This window comes from Quercus lobata, chromosome 6, assembly GCF_001633185.2.
Source record: "Quercus lobata isolate SW786 chromosome 6, ValleyOak3.0 Primary Assembly, whole genome shotgun sequence".
NCBI classification, from domain to species: Eukaryota; Viridiplantae; Streptophyta; class Magnoliopsida; order Fagales; family Fagaceae; genus Quercus; species Quercus lobata.
The window spans coordinates 32,392,147-32,409,768 of NC_044909.1; the positions used below are offsets into that span (position 1 = coordinate 32,392,147).

Genomic DNA, 17,622 nt, shown 5'->3' on the forward strand with positions numbered 1-17,622 from the left:
AGGGAAGTAAAGTAGAATTAGCTAAAAATAAGTTAATTTTGTGCTAAATCTACTTTACTTTACTCTACTCCTCCTCCCTCTCTCTCAATTCAAACGGACTATTAATATATTTTGCATAATTTAAGCAAAATTAATGGTTGATAAAAAAAAAAAAAATCTGTTGAAATAATCAGAGTCACAAGTGCATATAAAAAATCATTGATTCCTTGATCCCCGTCTGAGCAGCACACTATGTAGTGAATAGTGATAACGTTGCCTTTGAAAATAGCCGAGTTGACCTAGTCACAGAACAGAACAATTCTCTTTCAAGCAGAAAGGGCGGTTTGCACCTGTTGGCGCACATTAGCCGACGCCTCCACGTCAGCAACCCGTAAGTCCCACGCGAGGTGGACACGTGTCGGTCAATTTCGTTCGATTCAGCGCTCTCTCTCTCTTTCACAGTTGAGTTGGCTTGGCGCGGCTGCTCTGTCTGACAGTCCCTAACCTATGGCTTCGGTTCGTTCGTTCACATCTCTCCCCAAACTTTTGGCGAACATTTAGAAAATCCAAAACACACACTCTCTCTCTCTCTCTAAAACGCTTTCTCTCTTTAAAAGCTTTCTCTTTCTCTCTCAATCAACGGTCTCTGCAAAACCCTAGCATGCCTTGCCTCCGCCGCCTTTCACTGTTCCGAAGCGAGAAAAGAAGAAGAGCATGAGCCACACCTGTAAGTTGTTATAACTTTAAAATTCACTTTCAATTTTCGTTTCCAAATTTTGAATTTTGATTCCTGTTTGGTTGCCAAGAAAAAGGAGAAGCAATAGAAATCAGAAACTTGTATGTTCTGAGTAACTTTTATGTATTGTTTGGTAAATCAAACGAATAGACAGTGTGTACTTGCTGGTTAGTTATCTCAGCAACCAAACTGTTCTTTGTAGATTGTTTTTCAATTTCTATGGATTGTAAGTTCTTAAAAGTTAATTCATTTTGAATTTGATTTGTGTTTGGTTGCCGAGAAAACTTAGGAATAAAAAGCAAGAGCAAATAAAATTAGAAATTTGCATGTTCTCGTGCTTCTTAGTTAACTTAGCTGAGTAACTTTTATGTATTGTTTGGTAAATCAAACGAATAGACTGTGTGTATTTGGCCTTCAGTTTTCTCAGCAAGCAAATACTAGTTCTTTATAGATTGTTTTTGAATTTTTACGTATTGTAAGTTCTTAAAGTCAATTCATTTTGAAATTTATTTCGAATTGGTTGCTGAGAAAACAGAAGCAAATAATATTAGAAATTTTCATGTTCTTGGGCTTCCTAGTTAACTTAGCTTAGTAACTTTTATGTATTGTTTGGTAAATCAAACGAATAAACACCATATATTTGCTGGTTTTTGTTTTTTGGTCTTTAGTTTTCTCAGCAACCAAACAGTTCTTTATAGATTGTTTTTGAATGTTTTATGTATTGCTTAAATGTTAATTCATTTTAATTTGATTTATGTTTGGTTGCTGAGAAAACTTAGGAAGAAAAACAGGATCTATAAAACTAGCCCTTTGCATATTCTTGTGCTTCTTACTTAACTCAGTTAAGTAACTTTTATGTATTTTTTGGTAAATCAAACGAATAGACTGCGTATTTGATGGTTTTTGTTTTCTGGCCTTTAGTTTAATCAGCAAGCAAACAGTTCTCTATAGATAATTTTTGAAATTTTTTATTTTTTTTTGTATTATAAATTCTTAAAAGTTAATTCATTTTAATTTCATTTATGTTTGGTTGTGGAGTAAACTTAGGTAGAAAAAACAGAAGCAAATAAAATTAGAAATTTTAAATTCTTGAGCTTCTTACTTAACTTAGCTAAGTAAATTTTATGTATTGTTTGGTAAATCAAATGAATAGATAACATTTTCTTAAAAAAAAAAAGAAATGAAAAAAAAGAATAAGAGACTGTATTTGCTGATTTTTGATTTTAGCCTCTTGTTTTCTCAGCAAGCAAACAGTTCTTTATAGACAGTTTTTGAATTTTTATGTTTTTTAAGTTATTAAAAGTTAAATTCATTTTGAATTTTTGAATTTGATATCTGTTTGGTTACCAAGAAAACTGAGGAAGAAAAAGCAGAACCAAAGAAAATGAGAAATTTTCATATTCTCGGGCTCCCTAGTTAACTATGCTAAATAATTTTTTGTTCTTAAATTATTTTATTGTTTGATAATCAAACAAATGGACTGTGTGTTTGCTAGTTTTTGTTTTTTGGCCTTTAGTTTTATTAGCAACCAAACAGTTCTTTGTAGCTTGTGTTTGCAATCATATGTGTTGTGAATTGGAAATTTCAGGGTCAGGAGGATGGCGATTTTACAAGAGTTCAAAGTGTTGTTAGAAAGGATCAATATTTCTGGAAGGATATTTGAATTTTGAAGATTTTGATTGTGTTCTGTGAAAATTGAGGGTTTTGTAGTGATTCTGCATATTGCCAATGGCAGAAGACGGCCTACGGATTGGTGGGCTTTCTTCTGGTTTGGCTGTAATCTTGAAGGGTGAGGATGGCAGAGAGAATTCGTCAAAAACCCGTCTTGTTTCACATTGTGATGATTTTTGTCACCAGTCTGTGGAGCGAATGATTGAATATGTATTTGGTCTCCCTCACAAATCAATTGGTCCATTGACTAGTCCAGTTGACAGCAATTTTGTTCGCTCTATTGCAAAGAGTGAGTTCTCAAAGTTTTATGAGAGCTCGGGCTCTTTGGTTAGAAATAGGGATGGACTTTGTATATTTGATAATGGCTGTGGTCCCCTTGTCATTGGTCTTGAAGATATCAGCATTTGTGGTGATATAAGAATTATTAAGTCACCATTGCTTGTAGAGAGCTTAGCAATGTTCAGTAGTGCCAGGGCTAATGCTTGTGTTTGGAAAGGAAAATGGATGTATGAAGTTATCTTAGAAACTTCAGGTGTACAACAGCTTGGATGGGTAACTCTTTCTTGCCCTTTCACTGAACATAAGGGTGTAGGTGATGCTGATGATTCATATGCATTTGATGGAAGAAGGGTTAGGAAATGGAATAACAAAGCTGAGGAATATGGTCAGTCATGGGTTGTTGGTGATGTCATTGGATGTTGCATAGATTTGGATTATGATGAGATTTCATTCTACAGGAATGGCGTCTCACTTGGAGTGGCTTTTCATGAGATTCGCAAAATGGGGCCTGGTTTTGGGTATTATCCAGCAATTTCTCTTTCTCAAGGTGAACGTTGCGAATTAAATTTTGGGTCCCGCCCCTTTAAGTACCCGATTGAAGGATATTTCCCAATTCAAGCTCCTTCCTCTGTAACTTCTTTTGCTACACAGTTGCTGCAATGCTTGTCAAGGCTTTTGGATATGCAACGGAAAGAGCAGGGTGACCATGCTTCTGTTGAGAAATTGAGGAGATTGAAGAGGTTTGTTTCATTTGAAGAACTTTTTGATCCTGTATTCCATGGGATATGTGAAGAATTTTTCTCTATACTTGAAGCAGATGCTGGGAGTTTGGAGTATATAGGTCGAGGTCCATTTCTGTCATTCATGATGGAAGTGTTTGGAGTGCAGGCACCACATGATTATTTAAGCTTGGATAGAGCTATCGACATCTTTCTAGAATTTGAAAAATCTCATTTGTTATTTGAGCACCTGATAAATGCCCTTTCATGTGGTTGTAAAACAGCACCATTTGTTCTAGCAGAATGCCCATATTCAGGATCATATTCTTATCTTGCATTGGCCTGTCATATCTTAAGACGAGAAAAATTAATGATGCTTTGGTGGAAGTCATTAGATTTTGAATTCTTGTTTGAAGGATTTCTTTCACTGAAGTCTCCAAACAAGGAGGATCTTGAGTGCATGATGCCTTCAGTGTGGTGGCCTGGTTCATCTGAGGACGTGTCCTGTGAGAGTGGCATGATTTTGACAACTACTGCTTTATCCAAAGCAATTAGTAAGGTGCATTTTTAACTACATTAAATATATATATATATATATATATTTTTTTTGTGTGTGTATGCATGCTACCTTAGATCCAAAAAGTGAAAAAGTAGTCAGTGAAAGACAAAGAATTTCATTTTTAAATGCTAATAATATAATACCAAAAATAGAAGTATGCAAATACTAGTTAAGAAATTTGAGTAACATGCTGAATTTTGCCTCATCGTCTCATTTAGCTTGCACTTCTTTAGAGGTGAGTCCAAAGGGCTTTTCTTTAGAAAGGTTCCCTACATTATTAAAAAAAAGTTGGGATATTTGCTGACGTAATCAGAAACTATTGGAAATTGGTTGCAATGTGTAAAATACCAATTTTCCTTTTATAGGTGCAATGGCCAGTGGTTTCGATTTAGAATGTATTGCACCAACCGTTGGGAGCTAATATTAGTTTGAGTAAGCTTGCTCCCAAACAACTGGACTAATCCTGCTGCTTCCCTGATAAACTGACCACTTGCTCCTCTTTTGGTTTTGAAATTTTGGATATTTTCTTTATGTTTTTACAATGAGACTCAAATTTCTTGAAGCATTTTACTTTCTGTAATGGCATCATCAAGCATGTTTATTAATAGTGCATAAAATTTGTAAGAAGCATGAGTGTTAATGCATAAATAATTGATGTTAAATCGATATATTTTATTGCCATGTTTTAATTTCCCCTAAAAGTGTCCATTGTACTTTTAATGGAAAAATTGGCATTTTATATTCTAATGAATTCGTTGATGTAGGCAAAATATCCCATCAGTTATTTATGGGATGGTGATCTGTGTGGAACACATAAGGGAGGTTAATGTGTAATTTGAAACAGGAGAGGATGCATGTAGGTTTGCAAAATATGGAGGGAGGTTAGTGTAATTTTCCCTTAAAAAAATATTAAGGTCAGTTCCCAAATATCACATAATGTGATTACCATGAGATAGAATGCAATAGAAGCAAATCTTTCTAAGTAAGTCAAATAAAAATTTCTATCTGAATTTGAAGGATTTAGATGAATCAAGTCTTTTCACTCACGATTGGAATCTACAACTTAGTACTTAGCAGCCTACCATTCTATATCGAGCTAACAAGGAGAAATGAGATGATATTTTAGTTAAATTTTTGTTCTAAACCCGTGTCAAAAATGAGTTTGAATTTTCTGTTGTAACTCTTACAACTTCTTTGTGTTCGCCATTTTTCCCAGAGGTAATTTAGGCATTTTATAGGGAAGGATACAAGGTTTGGATGTGTCTCTTCTCTTGTAAGCATGCTTATTGACATAAAAAAAACCTTGTTGCACATGTGAATTTGGGCTACTTATGTTTACCCAAATCAAACTCTTATTTTCCTATTTTATTTTTTATTTGTTTGATTGATATTCGTGTTCAAGTTCAGATATTTATTATTGTTACTCTCCATTTGTCAAATAACCTTTTTGTCTCTCCCTCTTGTATCTTTTTTTTTTTTTTTTTGACAATTACAAATGGTAGTTGGCATGGGATCTTGATATAGCATATTCACAAGGTATAGCATATGAGACATGCACAATACTCTTACTATTTCTACAATTAAAGATGCTGGTGCTTCTAAATTTAATCTATTAAGGGACAGTTTACTTTTTTGAAATAATGAATGAAGCAGACCTTTTGTCTTTGTTTAACATGAATGTTGTCACCCAGTTGCTATGTTGCTAGCATAAAAAATGTAGCAGTTGAATTTTTAACCTATCTTTTAGAGTTCAGTGGGAAATTTTATTCATACTGATGAAGTTGTGAAAACATGCCCGACCTTGAGGTGTCTAGAAGGTGTTACAGCATCCAACCTAAAATCTTAAGCTTGTAGGTGGAGGGGCCAACAAGTAGATATACCAATAATCAAGCACAGACCACCCAATGTGGGATTCTTTGACATCTCTTATGTCTAAGCTTCAAATAAACTGAAATCATGACAAATGACCCTGAAGACCTAACTAAAACAAATAGATATAAGCTTGGCACATGGTCCAAAAATAAACAAAGTGGGCTTTAATACCATACTAAGTTGTTCAACCTAAAAGCTTAAGCTTGTAGGTGGAGAAACCCAACAAGTACTTATATCCATAATCTAACCAAGTACATACCCAACTTATGTGGGATTCCATAAGAAGTCAAGTACAGATGGGCCATATTTGTGTGAGAACTTGAAGGCATGGCTGTTTTTATTTAATAAATGGCGCTACCAAGAATTGGCAATGGGTTGAAGTCTTTTTTTTTAATTGCTGCAAAGTTACTTAGTTCCATGTTGAAGTAATTCACACATTTTATTTGTCTGCTTGTAATTTAATCTTTGACTTGTAGTAAGAAGTCCTCTTCCAACTATATGTTGTAGGTTTGAATTGTTGGCAAACTGCTATTGTTTGAGTGGTGTCGATCAGTTAAATATTTTTTGATGATGTGGAACCTTACCAAGGCAGGGCCCTTTGGACCCACCCTTGGGGAGTAAACCACGGATACTCGACCCCACCTGCCAGAAATGTGTATCAGGTAATCCAGGGGAACTCCTAGTGGGGATCAATCTTATGATGTCTGGTTATACAGCTTATCCCAAGCCTCCAACCACTAGGCTGCACCCTGACAGGTCGATTATGTGTACTACTCACATATGGAATGTACTGATTTTTTTAAAGTGTATTCTCTAAGTTCTTTGTACAAGAGCTTATCATGGTTGAGGCTTGACCTTGTGGAGCAAAATATTCAATATGACTTCTTGACTGTTTGGGGGGTTCCTTCAATTGTATATTCTCTATAGTATACATAGGTGCATAAAATACGCATATTTGTCTTGGATGCTGGTGTTATGATTTTCCATTAACTGACTCACGTATTCTATTTGCAGATAGAGGAGAAGCATAGGGACCTTTGTCGCTTGGTCATTCAATTCATACCACCTATTGCACCTCCTCAGTTGCCTGGTTCAGTGTTCAGGAAATTTTTACAGAATCTTTTATTAAAGAATAGAGGAGCAGATCGTAATGTACTGCCTCCTGGACTTTCAAGCAACTCTGTTCTTGTTTCTTTGTACACAGTCATACTCCATTTTCTATCTGAAGGATTTGGTACGGGGGACGTCTGTGGCTGGTTGAAGAGCTGCGAAACTGACCCTGATGTTGGTTTTCTTCATAGGGGCGGCCAACAAAGTTTTCCCATGTACTTGTTTCTGAAAAATGATCCTCATCGAACTGGCATATCTAGGCTTGGAGGGTCATTCAATCATCTATTGAAATCAAATCCTGCAAAGAATGAGGAAGCAGAGGTGATCCGGTGGGAGGAAGGCTGTATGGATGATGAAGAAAACAGAGTAACTCATTTAACCAGGCAGAAACCATGTTGTTGTTCAAGTTCACGGTATGATGACTTCACAAGAATCTCAAAGGATCCAATTATATACACAGCCAAAAGTTCTACTGGCCATTGCAACCATATTCCAGAGAGATCGGCTCATGTTGCTACAGAATGTAGTGCTGGAACTTTGAATGATGAGATAGCAAATAAGCCTAGCTCCAGTGATCAATCTGAATCTGAATTGGATTATCGTCCGGTCCAACATGTGATGATTGTACCCAGGGAATGTAATGTGTCTTCAGCTACACTAACAGAAGAAGAACTTCTGGATGCTTTACTGTTATTGTATCACATAGGCCTTGCACCAAACTTTAAGCAGGTGAGGAAGCAACATGGAAAATTCTCTTCTTTAAAGTATACGAGCTTTGATGTTGATGGATGTTTCTGTTTTTGCATGTTTGTAAACCTTATATCCATATTGTTATGCTTCATTGATGTGACTGCTTTGACTGAAATCCATCCACTTTCTTAAAATTATAAAATGCAGTGTCAAGGTAAAAATGAGAAAAACAAAAAGATACAAAGAAGTGAATAGATAAAGCACTCGCTATTTATGTATGTATGTTATTGATTGAGGGTCAAAGTCCCCATGGACTCACGGTCATCAGCAAAATATCAGTGATTTTGATCACTTGATGAAGCTCTATTTTTTATTTTTATTTTAAGATTTGTTAATGTTGGGAGTAAAATTTTGATATTGTTGTTATTACACATGATAAATTAGCTTAAGTTGATAGGAAAGGATGAATTTAATCATTAAAACCATTATTCTAACACCCGCTCATGTGTGGTCTCAAACTCCCCCATCATTTGACTTCTAAATCACTGCCATGCCTGGTTATTTTAAAGTTTTTCCTTAAATGAGCATTTGTTTTAGTTTGAAAAGAAGTGTTTTGAATTTGATTTTCCACCTTCCCCCCCCTCCCCCTCCCCCTCCCTTTTAGTAGCATTCTCTTCTCATGCTCAAGACCTTTCACTTCTCTACATTGTTGTTTTACTGAGTAACTAACCTGTTGTTGTTACATTCCTAGATTCTTTTGGGATGTTGTGAATAATCTGAAATAAAATCTTCTGATTGTAGGCATCATATTACATGTCTCATCAGTCACATTCAATCTCTGTTCTGGAGGAAACTGATAAACAAATAAGAGACGGAACTTGCACTGAGCAATTGAAGCGTTTGAAAGAAGCTCGGAATCTCTATCGTGAAGAAGTTATTGACTGTGTGAGACATTGTGCATGGTAAGATGAGCACATTGAAATATTTTTCAAGTTCAATTTTGCTTGTATTTATGGTTTATTCTTTATCATCTCTACCCTTATTGTAGTTTGTAACTGAGTCAGATGTTTTGGGTGCATATGTTGCCTTGTTAACTTACTTTGTCATGAAGTTGGTATCTGCTGATCTTTGCATGGGAAGATATGATTGTTGAAAATTTTTGTGACTCTATGTGAATGTATTTCAGCTATGAAGGCCATTCCCTTGTGTTTAATGCGGTGTATTTGGAGAGAAAGGAATGAGTGGATGTTTGGGGGAAGAGAGACCTCAAACTTTAAGATTGAATAATGTGTTTGTAATGACTCTATATGAGTAGACTAAAGCAATCCATCTTCTTGCTCTAGTTTTCTTGATTTCCCGCATATGTTAAATTTTAGATCTTAATTTCTTTTTATTTTGGGTTGTCTCTTGTACACACATTGTGTACCAGTGAATACCCATGTTCTCTCTTTTTTATGGAAAAGGTTTCTCTCCAAACGAAATCCTTCAATCTCTTATATCTTTTGATTAGATGTGAATTTTGAAAATCTAACTGTTGGACATATTCTTATTATATCCTCCACGCTTGCAAAATTTTAAGAAGATCAAAGATCAATAGCCAAGTCATTTATGACATATTTAAATTTCGAGTTTTTGTGGTAAAAAATTATGCATAAAAAATAAGTTTATTGATTGAATAGTAAATAACAACTGATTTGGATGAAATTTGACATGTGTATTAAAAACATAAAGAATATGGAATCTAACGGTTTGATTTTTAAAATTCACATTTAATGAAAAGATATAAGAGGAGTTTGAATGGTTTCTCTCCTAACTAGTTTGGAGAGAAACCTTTTCCATTTTTTATCATTAATTAGATAGATTATTTTTTATAAAAGAAAAACATGTATGTATTTAAGCTTCCCTGCTGTTAGTTGGGAATCTTGAAAGAAAGTCAGTGAAAGTGACAGTTCACCTTGTGATTCAAAAAAGTTAAGTGTTTGCATTCTTATTTTCTAATTGTGACTGTCATGCTTTACAGGTACCGCATTTCTCTCTTTTCTCGATGGAAGCAAAGAGGGATGTATGCTACGTGCATGTGGATTGTCCAATTGCTTCTGGTTCTTAGCAGAGTAGATTCAGTGTTCGTTTACATCCCGGAATTTTACTTGGAAGTTCTGGTAAATAGAGACTTTATTCAACATAAAAGCTTGTAAAATCATTTTATATGAGAGTTGTACATGATCATTATTGTTTAATTTGTTGCACGAGCATATAGAAACTCTTTTCCCTGCTCTTCTTTCTTCTGTTGCAACGTGTGCACATTGTTACAAATATATTTGCGTCTTTTGCCATTAGTGTATCAAATCAATGCAAACTGCAGCGAGCTTGAACAGAATGTTTTATGGCTACATTAGGGTGTTATAGAGTTGCATGGTGAAATTGCAGTTTGACATTCAAAGATATTGAGTCTCACTCTCTCTCTTTTCACATGTGTGCCTGCATGTGTAGTAGTGGTGGTTGGCTACTAATCAGTATAATCAGCATGGTACAATAGCAAGATTCTCACCTGTGTCTGTGTATGTGTCCTCCAATTGTGGTGGTGAATATGAAGATACTAAGACAACCACACTTACTGATACTTATATTTCCACCTGCACACACATACACCGTTGATCTGTCTTGAGCCTTTTTTCTTCATATGACTTTGTGCTCTTTTCATCTTTTATATGTTCCAAAATTAATATAGTCACGTGTTAGGATTTTGAAAAACTGCACATAGCCAGTAGTTATGAACTTTTATGAGTAATTTTTACTGCTAACATTCATATTATCTTGTTCTTAATTTTTATTTCCTGTATGTTTAATGGGATTTTGACATTCTGTTTCCATTAACCATATTATTGTTAATCTGTATTCTAATCTCTGTCACAGGTTGACTGCTTTCATGTGTTGCGTAAGAGCGATCCCCCATTTGTTCCCCCTGCGGTATTTGTCAAGCAGGGACTTGCTTCATTTGTATGTCTCATCTGTCAATATTCTTCGTCTTCTTCCAATTGTTTTTGCGATTTTGAGTTTAATTTGGAAAAATAACAGTGTATATTGAAAAATATGAATGTCTTCTCACAGCTATTTTGAGTAATGTATTGCTGGATTATTGATGATGGCAAAGAACATTTTTCATTTATCTCAGACATTTGAAACTTAAAACTTTGCTAAAAAAAAAGAAACTTAAAACTGTATGGTATTCATGGCAAATGGAATGTCATGCATCAAGAAAAAGAATGTTCCTATCCTTCAGTGATGATATAATCTTTGTTATCAATGGCCTCTTGATATGTGCAGCATGAATGACAAAACAAAGTATAGGGTTAGCTCTTGTAAAAAATTCTACATATATTTATGTATCTTCCATGTTCTAAACAAAGCAACCAAATTTTAGAAAGCTCCAATAATTTTCTATAGTGGGTTTTTTATTGCTTTGATACAATATCCATGGTATTATTTGTCCTGCTTTTCTTACATGCAGTTCGGAATTAATTATGACATGCATGTGATATGTTGACTTCCTACATGTCTAGATCTTACATGTGCTAAAACTTGGGCCTGTTAGTCAGGCAACCGACTCATGATGTTTGCTCTATTCAGAATGTTAAATGCGTGTAATAGTGCGGGTCAAATAAATTACATACGGATGTCTTTTTGATCAGGTCACTTTTGTAGTTGCCCACTTCAATGACCCAAGGATATCAAGTGCAGATCTTAAGGATCTTCTCCTTCAATCTATATCGGTTCTGGTCCAGTACAGGGAATATTTGACTGCTTTTGAGAGCAATGAAACAGCAATCCTGAGGTTGCCAAAAGCATTGCTGTCGGCATTTGATCAAAGATCCTGGATCCCAGTTACCAATATTCTTCTGAGGTTGTGTAGGGGTTCTGGCTTTGGTTCTTCCAAGCATGGGGAATCATCATCATCGTCAGTGGTTTTCCAGGTGAATAGTGAAGATTTTTTATTTTTTATTTTTTATTATAATGATGTTTTATTCTTGCTAGATCTCTCTCTCTCTCTATTCTGTTGAGTAACTTCTGACAATTTTTTTCTACTTCTATTTGGGCCTCTTCATCCATTTATAAAGAGATTACTACGGGAAGCCTGCATCAATGACAAAGACCTGTTCTCAGCTTTCCTCAACCGCTTATTTAATACTCTCAGCTGGACAATGACTGAATTCTCAGTTTCCATTCGAGAAATGCAAGAAAAATTCCAGGTATGCATAATCTTGTTCTTATTGAGACATGAAACAAATTTTATTTATTTATTTTTTATATAAATTTTAATCTTACTAATTAAAAGTTTTTTGTTTGTTTTTTTTCAAAACATGGTTATTGTTGAAGTGATGGTTTTATTTATTTATTTTCCACATTTCATACATTATGGGTTTGCTTGAGAACAATTTATTTAGCTGAAATTGAAAACTTTGTACTAAAAGTACTGTAGGTAAAACTAAAAGTTAGTTGAAATAATATAATACGATTCATAAATAGTATCAAAAAGTGCAGTGAGACCTATGAATAGTAGCAAAAATAAGCTGCCCAATATAAAATATCCTAAACGCAACCTACATGTGGTATGTATAGTGCATGGTGGACTTCTGGCAACACTCTGGGAGATTGAGAGGACTTAAATGAACAAAAGCAAGGAGAAAGAGAGAGAGAGATGGGGGGGGGGGTGTTGGTAGGGAATGTGAGAGGAAAAAGTTATAGACAATTTTTGGAGGATCACAAGCAAATAGAAGAAGTAGCTATTAAGTGGATTGGATGAACAAGTTCACAGCAGCCGATCTTTATCTTTAGAGTAAATTTGGTTAATTATGATACTGATTATAGATACATAATGGCCAGGGTAGCAAAATGTTGGGGAAATAGGGTGTTGAGTTGGATCACTATTGAGTATAATGACTTCACTTAGTGTGAACCTGGGATGGGACCAACCTGCATCTGGATTTCATACAACATCAGTATGAGGTTTCCATGAATGGAACCCTGATTAATTGAAACCACCTGGTTTAAGCTGGATAATCTGAAACGTAGTAGTGCAAAACTGGGTGACCTACAATAATACATTTTCCCATTTTTTTAGTAATTTTTTCCCTGCCACATTTTATAGCACTGTGATGTGTGGTGCAAAGTACAAATAAATGTGCTGGAAAATTATAGCCCAATCTTTAGATATCATTAACCCAACTATGCACGTTTTTACATAATATATGAATTAAAAGACAAATTTCACAACATTGATTCGGGAAATTTGTTTACATGTGCTTGCGGTGAGTAGTGTAGATGCTGTATGGTGCAGTCTGGGTATACTGACATGCTGATGTGGTATATAATAGGTACGAATGTGATTTAGATTTATCACATAATACCTAAGAACATCTAGACCAACTGATGTAGGCAGACGTCACCAACCCTTGGAGTTTGGCTTATGGAGGGTGACAAGAATTCCATGTTTTTCAAAGGATGGCAATTTTTCATAGAAGGTATAATCATTTAGGAGTTGTGGAGGTGGATGGTTCGTTTTCTGAGGAGGACTTGGAGGTGAGGGATCAGGTGGTGCATTTCTATATGGTTTTGTATCAAGAAATGGAAGGGTGGAGGCATATGGTTGATGGGTGGGGGCTTTGCCACTATTGGGGAGTCTAATAGCTTGTTTGGCATCAATTTCAGCTTTTAGCTTTTAGTTTTTATATATAGCTTTTTAAAACCTCTGTTTTTCCTGCTTTTTCTCACTTTTTCAAATTTTTTCAAAGTACAAGTATACTTTAGCATACTTTCAACAAAAAGTTAAATAAGCTGTTCCCAAACGGACACTAAGAGTAGTCTACTTGAGAGGAGGTTTGAGGAGGATATTTTACCGCTAGTGAGTGAGTTTTAGGGGGACAAAGCACTGGGGTCAGATGGTTCACTATGGCCTTTTTCCAGCATTGTTGGAGGGTGGTAGAAGCGGATGTGATGGCGTTCTTTGAGGAGTTCTATAAGCATTGTAATTTTGAAAAATCTCTTAATGTATCCTTTATGAGCATTGTTAGTGGGTCTCCTTTTCATTTGGATGGAAACATTGGGGAAAATTCTTACTTGTGATAACCTCATAAAGAGAGCTTTTCTATCTTTAATAAAGTTTTGTTATTTATTAAAAAAAAAGATGGTTGGTGTTGTATACTTGTATGTGTTGGTATGGTGGGGAGACAGTGAACCATTGATGGATTCATTGCACGGTTGCATGTGACTTGTGGAGCTTTGTTTTTAGATTATTTGGGATCATTGGGATCCACTGGATTTTACCGGAGAAGGTTGTTGATCTTATGCTTGGTTGGAGAAATTGGGTGGGTAAGCATTCATTGGATATTAGGATATTTGTAATATAGTTCCATTATGTTTTATGTGCACTATATGGAGGGAACATAATTGGCGTACATTCGAAGATATGGAAAGTACGGGTATTTAGTTGCTAGCAAATTTTTCTAGTTCCTTATCTGATTGGTCTTGCGCATTGGGTTTTATGAATAGTGATTCCATTGTGGTGTTTTTAGAGCCACTGCTTTTTTGTACCTCATTCATTCTTTGTAATTCTTTATGCTTCTGCTTGTCCATTGTACATAAGGTGGTCTTCCTTTAACAAAATTATTCTTACCTATTAAAAAAAGAAGAAGACACATATTTGTCAAGAGAGAGAGAGAGAGAGAGATTTTTGAATAATCAAGTGGATTTTACCTGGGTTTTAAAATCCGTGTCTGCCTCTACTGTCACATTCATTTCTCTCAGGTCTGGTTTCAATTTGACTTATCAAAATTGTCTCATTTGGCTAATAGTTAAATTAACCTGGATTGACCCTGTACTTGTTCCCAGTCCTGGTTATTGTTTATAATTATGGTTCAGATTGAAGTTAGTTCCGCCATACTCAGTTTTGAGGGTTGGGTTATGCAGCTGCTAAGTGGTTGTATATCCTGCTGCGAAACTCTATAGGGAAAAACTGTTAATAGTTTTGTATTGGTGTTTGTTCTCTATCATTTCATGGTTAGAATTCTTACCTATTATGAGACCTGGAGAGTTTATTCAAAGTTATTATTATTATTATATTATTATTTTTTAACCTTAAAGGTTTTCTCAGCTTTTGTAGTTTCTGATGGTTTGACTGTTATTCATTTTTATGCAAGTGCAGATTCTCTTCTTCTTGCTTTAATCACCCCCTCCCCTCCTTATATAAAACCTAATGAATTTCCTTATCATTTCTTTTTCAAAGATCATGTAATTGTTGTAAATCATCTTTGCAGGTAGTAGAGTTTCAGCAAAGAAAATGCAGCGTAATATTTGATCTCTCATGCAATCTTACCAGGGTATTGGAGTTCTGTACCCATGAAATTCCTCAAGCATTCCTGTTGGGAACTGATACAAACCTTCGACGGCTAACTGAACTGATTGTCTTTATTTTGAACCATGTAACGTCAGCAGTGGATGCAGAGTTTTTTGACTTGTAAGTTTCTGTGCTAGGGAATACTCATGGGTTAATACATTGTACTTTATCTTTTTTTTCAAATTTTTTATTTATATAGGGTCATGAAATAAAAAGTGTTGCATTACTATCTCAATATCTTTTTGTTTCTAAATGTAATTTTCTTGAAGCATTTATGGGTTTTTTTTTTTGTTTTTTGTTTTTTTGTTTTTGTTTTTGTTTTTTTGTTTTTGTATTTTTTGTATTTTTTTGTTTTTTGTATTTTTTTTTTTTGTATTATTGAACTTATATGAAATAATCTCTTATCGTTCTTTAAATGTATAAGCATTGGAATTGTTGTTTCTTGGTACAAAGTAACATTGGCTATAATTTAAGTCAATCTACTCAACTCAACCAAAACTTAATCCTAACTAATAGGGTTTGGCTACATGGATACTTTTACGTCACCCAGGCTATTTTAGGGCCATGTGATCATGCCTTCCCCCCCGCCCCCCCCACCCCCCCCAATTTACCTCTCCAATCATGTCCAAACCATCTCGAACTAATCTTCCTTGTTCTATTCTCAATTGGTGCTACGCCTTCTCATAAATAACTTCATTCCTTATCCTAATGTGATCCATAGCTGCAATTAAGGGGGGAGGTTACTTTTTTTCTCATATTATTTCATGTTAATTTTGCAGGTCACTTAGACGACATGGCCATTCTTTAGAGAAAGTGAACCGAGGCATGATATTGGCACCTCTTGTGGGGATCATCTTGAATTTGTTGGATGCTAGTTCTGGGGCAGAGTGCAGGGAGCACAATGATGTTGTGGGTGTATTTGCAAGCATGGACTGCCCTAAAACTGTTCATTGTGGTTTCCAGTATCTCTTGAATTATAACTGGGTTAGTTCTTGACTGCTTTTATCTCTCTGTGTGTGTGATATGTATGCATATTTGTATTTGCAACAATTTTAAGCTTCTCCCAGCAGCAGGAAAACAATTTTAGTTTATGATATTTAAGATGCCACTTTTGAAGAAATAGATCAAGGATATATTTGAAATAGAGAGAGATGGTGGGAGAAAAGAGGGGAATATACTAAAAATTAAATTACTATATTCTGGCCACCTTCCCCTCTCCTCACTCCATCTCTCTCCATTTCAAACATAGAGTAAGAATATTATGACCTCCTTTTTATCTCCTATATAGCCAATTCTTCTGGTACAATGTACAGTAGCTTGCTAACATTATGTTGATGATGCTGTCTTATTAAATATCATAGATTCACCTCTCTGCCTAACTTTGTTCTCATAATGTTTGACTATTTGCAAATTTATTGTAGCTGCTGTTAAATTATCCATAGTTATCCGGACCTAAATTGGTCCATCACAACTTGTCTCAATGTGTGCTGGACATTAGTCAAGTTTCCTTTTCTTTTTTCTTTGATCGGAAGTTTCCTTTTCTTTTTGATCTTGAGGATTAAGCTTTTGAGGATTTCTACTGGGACATGCATTAGTTTATGAAATAAACATATGTATTGAGTTCACATCCATTTTGGTGTTTGTAATAGCTTGTCAGCTTGTGTCATGAATGTGTGTTTTTGGCTTGCCCTAGCTTGAAACATCTAGGAAGTATATTTGTTGATGGTTTTTAATTGGAATTTATGCCTCTATTCCCTTTTCATTGATTTTCCAGGCAGGATCCTTCAGGGGGGATGTGAATCTTGGAAAACTTGGGCGGCTGGAGAAATTTGCAAGCATCATTATTAGCCGGACTGAGTCACAAGTAATTGATGAAATGGGATATGGGGGGGAAATTGATGGGGATGATAGCACGTGCTGCATCTGTTATTCAGGTGAAGCAGATTCCCAGTTTGTGCCTTGTTCCCATAGATCTTGTCACGGCTGTATAACCAGGCATCTTTTAAATTGCCAGAGATGTTTCTTTTGCAACGCAACAGTTGTAGAGGTTGTCAGGATTAGCAATGAGCTCTGAGCTAGTTGGTATTTATCCAGTGTCTATGCTTGGAGGTTGTCGGGATTGCAATGCACGCTGAGCTATTGTTTAAGCTTGAAGGCCAAATTTGGTGAAGGCAGTGGTACACTAGCTAGAAAAAAAGATAGGAGGGGGGCATGCCAGCATACATATCACGTGACACAGATTTGAAGTTTTATGTACAAATCGACTAAATTAAAGTACACGGGGGTCTAAATGCGCCAACTCCAAGTGCAAAAACAACTCTAATGTTCAAGAGGTCTAATTTTGATTAACGGAGAATGGTAGTCTATGGGGTCGGGCAGATATTCTCATGGGGTTTTAAAGAATTTTGTAGATAATTTTGAGGGCGTTACTTTGTAAATATGAGGTGTAAATGTTAAGGACATTTTTCTCAGTATTCAGAAATTTCTGCAAGGTGTCTGAATTGAGAAATTCAGTTTAATTTGGTCATATGTATGCTATGCAAGATATATATATATATATATATATATATATAAATGCAAGTGCCAACATGCATATCACGTGACACAGATTTGAAGT

The 17,622-nt window shown here is 35.4% G+C and overlaps 1 protein-coding gene across 1 annotated transcript; it reads left to right on the plus strand.

Annotated features, from left to right (window-relative positions):
• Nucleotides 1-459: 459 nt before the first annotated feature.
• LOC115950757 (E3 ubiquitin-protein ligase RKP) lies at nucleotides 460-17,534 on the plus strand. The gene is made up of 11 exons (XM_031067995.1): nucleotides 460-706; nucleotides 2,304-3,943; nucleotides 6,830-7,654; nucleotides 8,417-8,577; nucleotides 9,636-9,774; nucleotides 10,529-10,612; nucleotides 11,305-11,586; nucleotides 11,731-11,862; nucleotides 14,926-15,125; nucleotides 15,785-15,989; nucleotides 16,780-17,534. Exons 2-11 carry the CDS (start codon nucleotides 2,444-2,446, stop codon nucleotides 17,077-17,079), a joined length of 3,828 nt encoding a protein of 1,275 aa, XP_030923855.1. The 5' UTR covers nucleotides 460-706; nucleotides 2,304-2,443; the 3' UTR covers nucleotides 17,080-17,534.
• Nucleotides 17,535-17,622: the final 88 nt, after the last annotated feature.

What these genes read in the sequence shown, in the direction of transcription:
- LOC115950757 (XM_031067995.1), top strand. Translation starts at nt 2,444, where the DNA reads ATGGCAGAAGACGGCCTACGGATTGGTGGGCTTTCTTCTGGTTTGGCT. An exon ending in AATTTTACTTGGAAGTTCTG is followed by an intron (nt 9,775 to 10,528) that starts GTAAATAGAGAC and finishes TCTCTGTCACAG; the next exon opens with GTTGACTGCTTTCATGTGTT. An exon ending in CATCGTCAGTGGTTTTCCAG is followed by an intron (nt 11,587 to 11,730) that starts GTGAATAGTGAA and finishes CCATTTATAAAG; the next exon opens with AGATTACTACGGGAAGCCTG.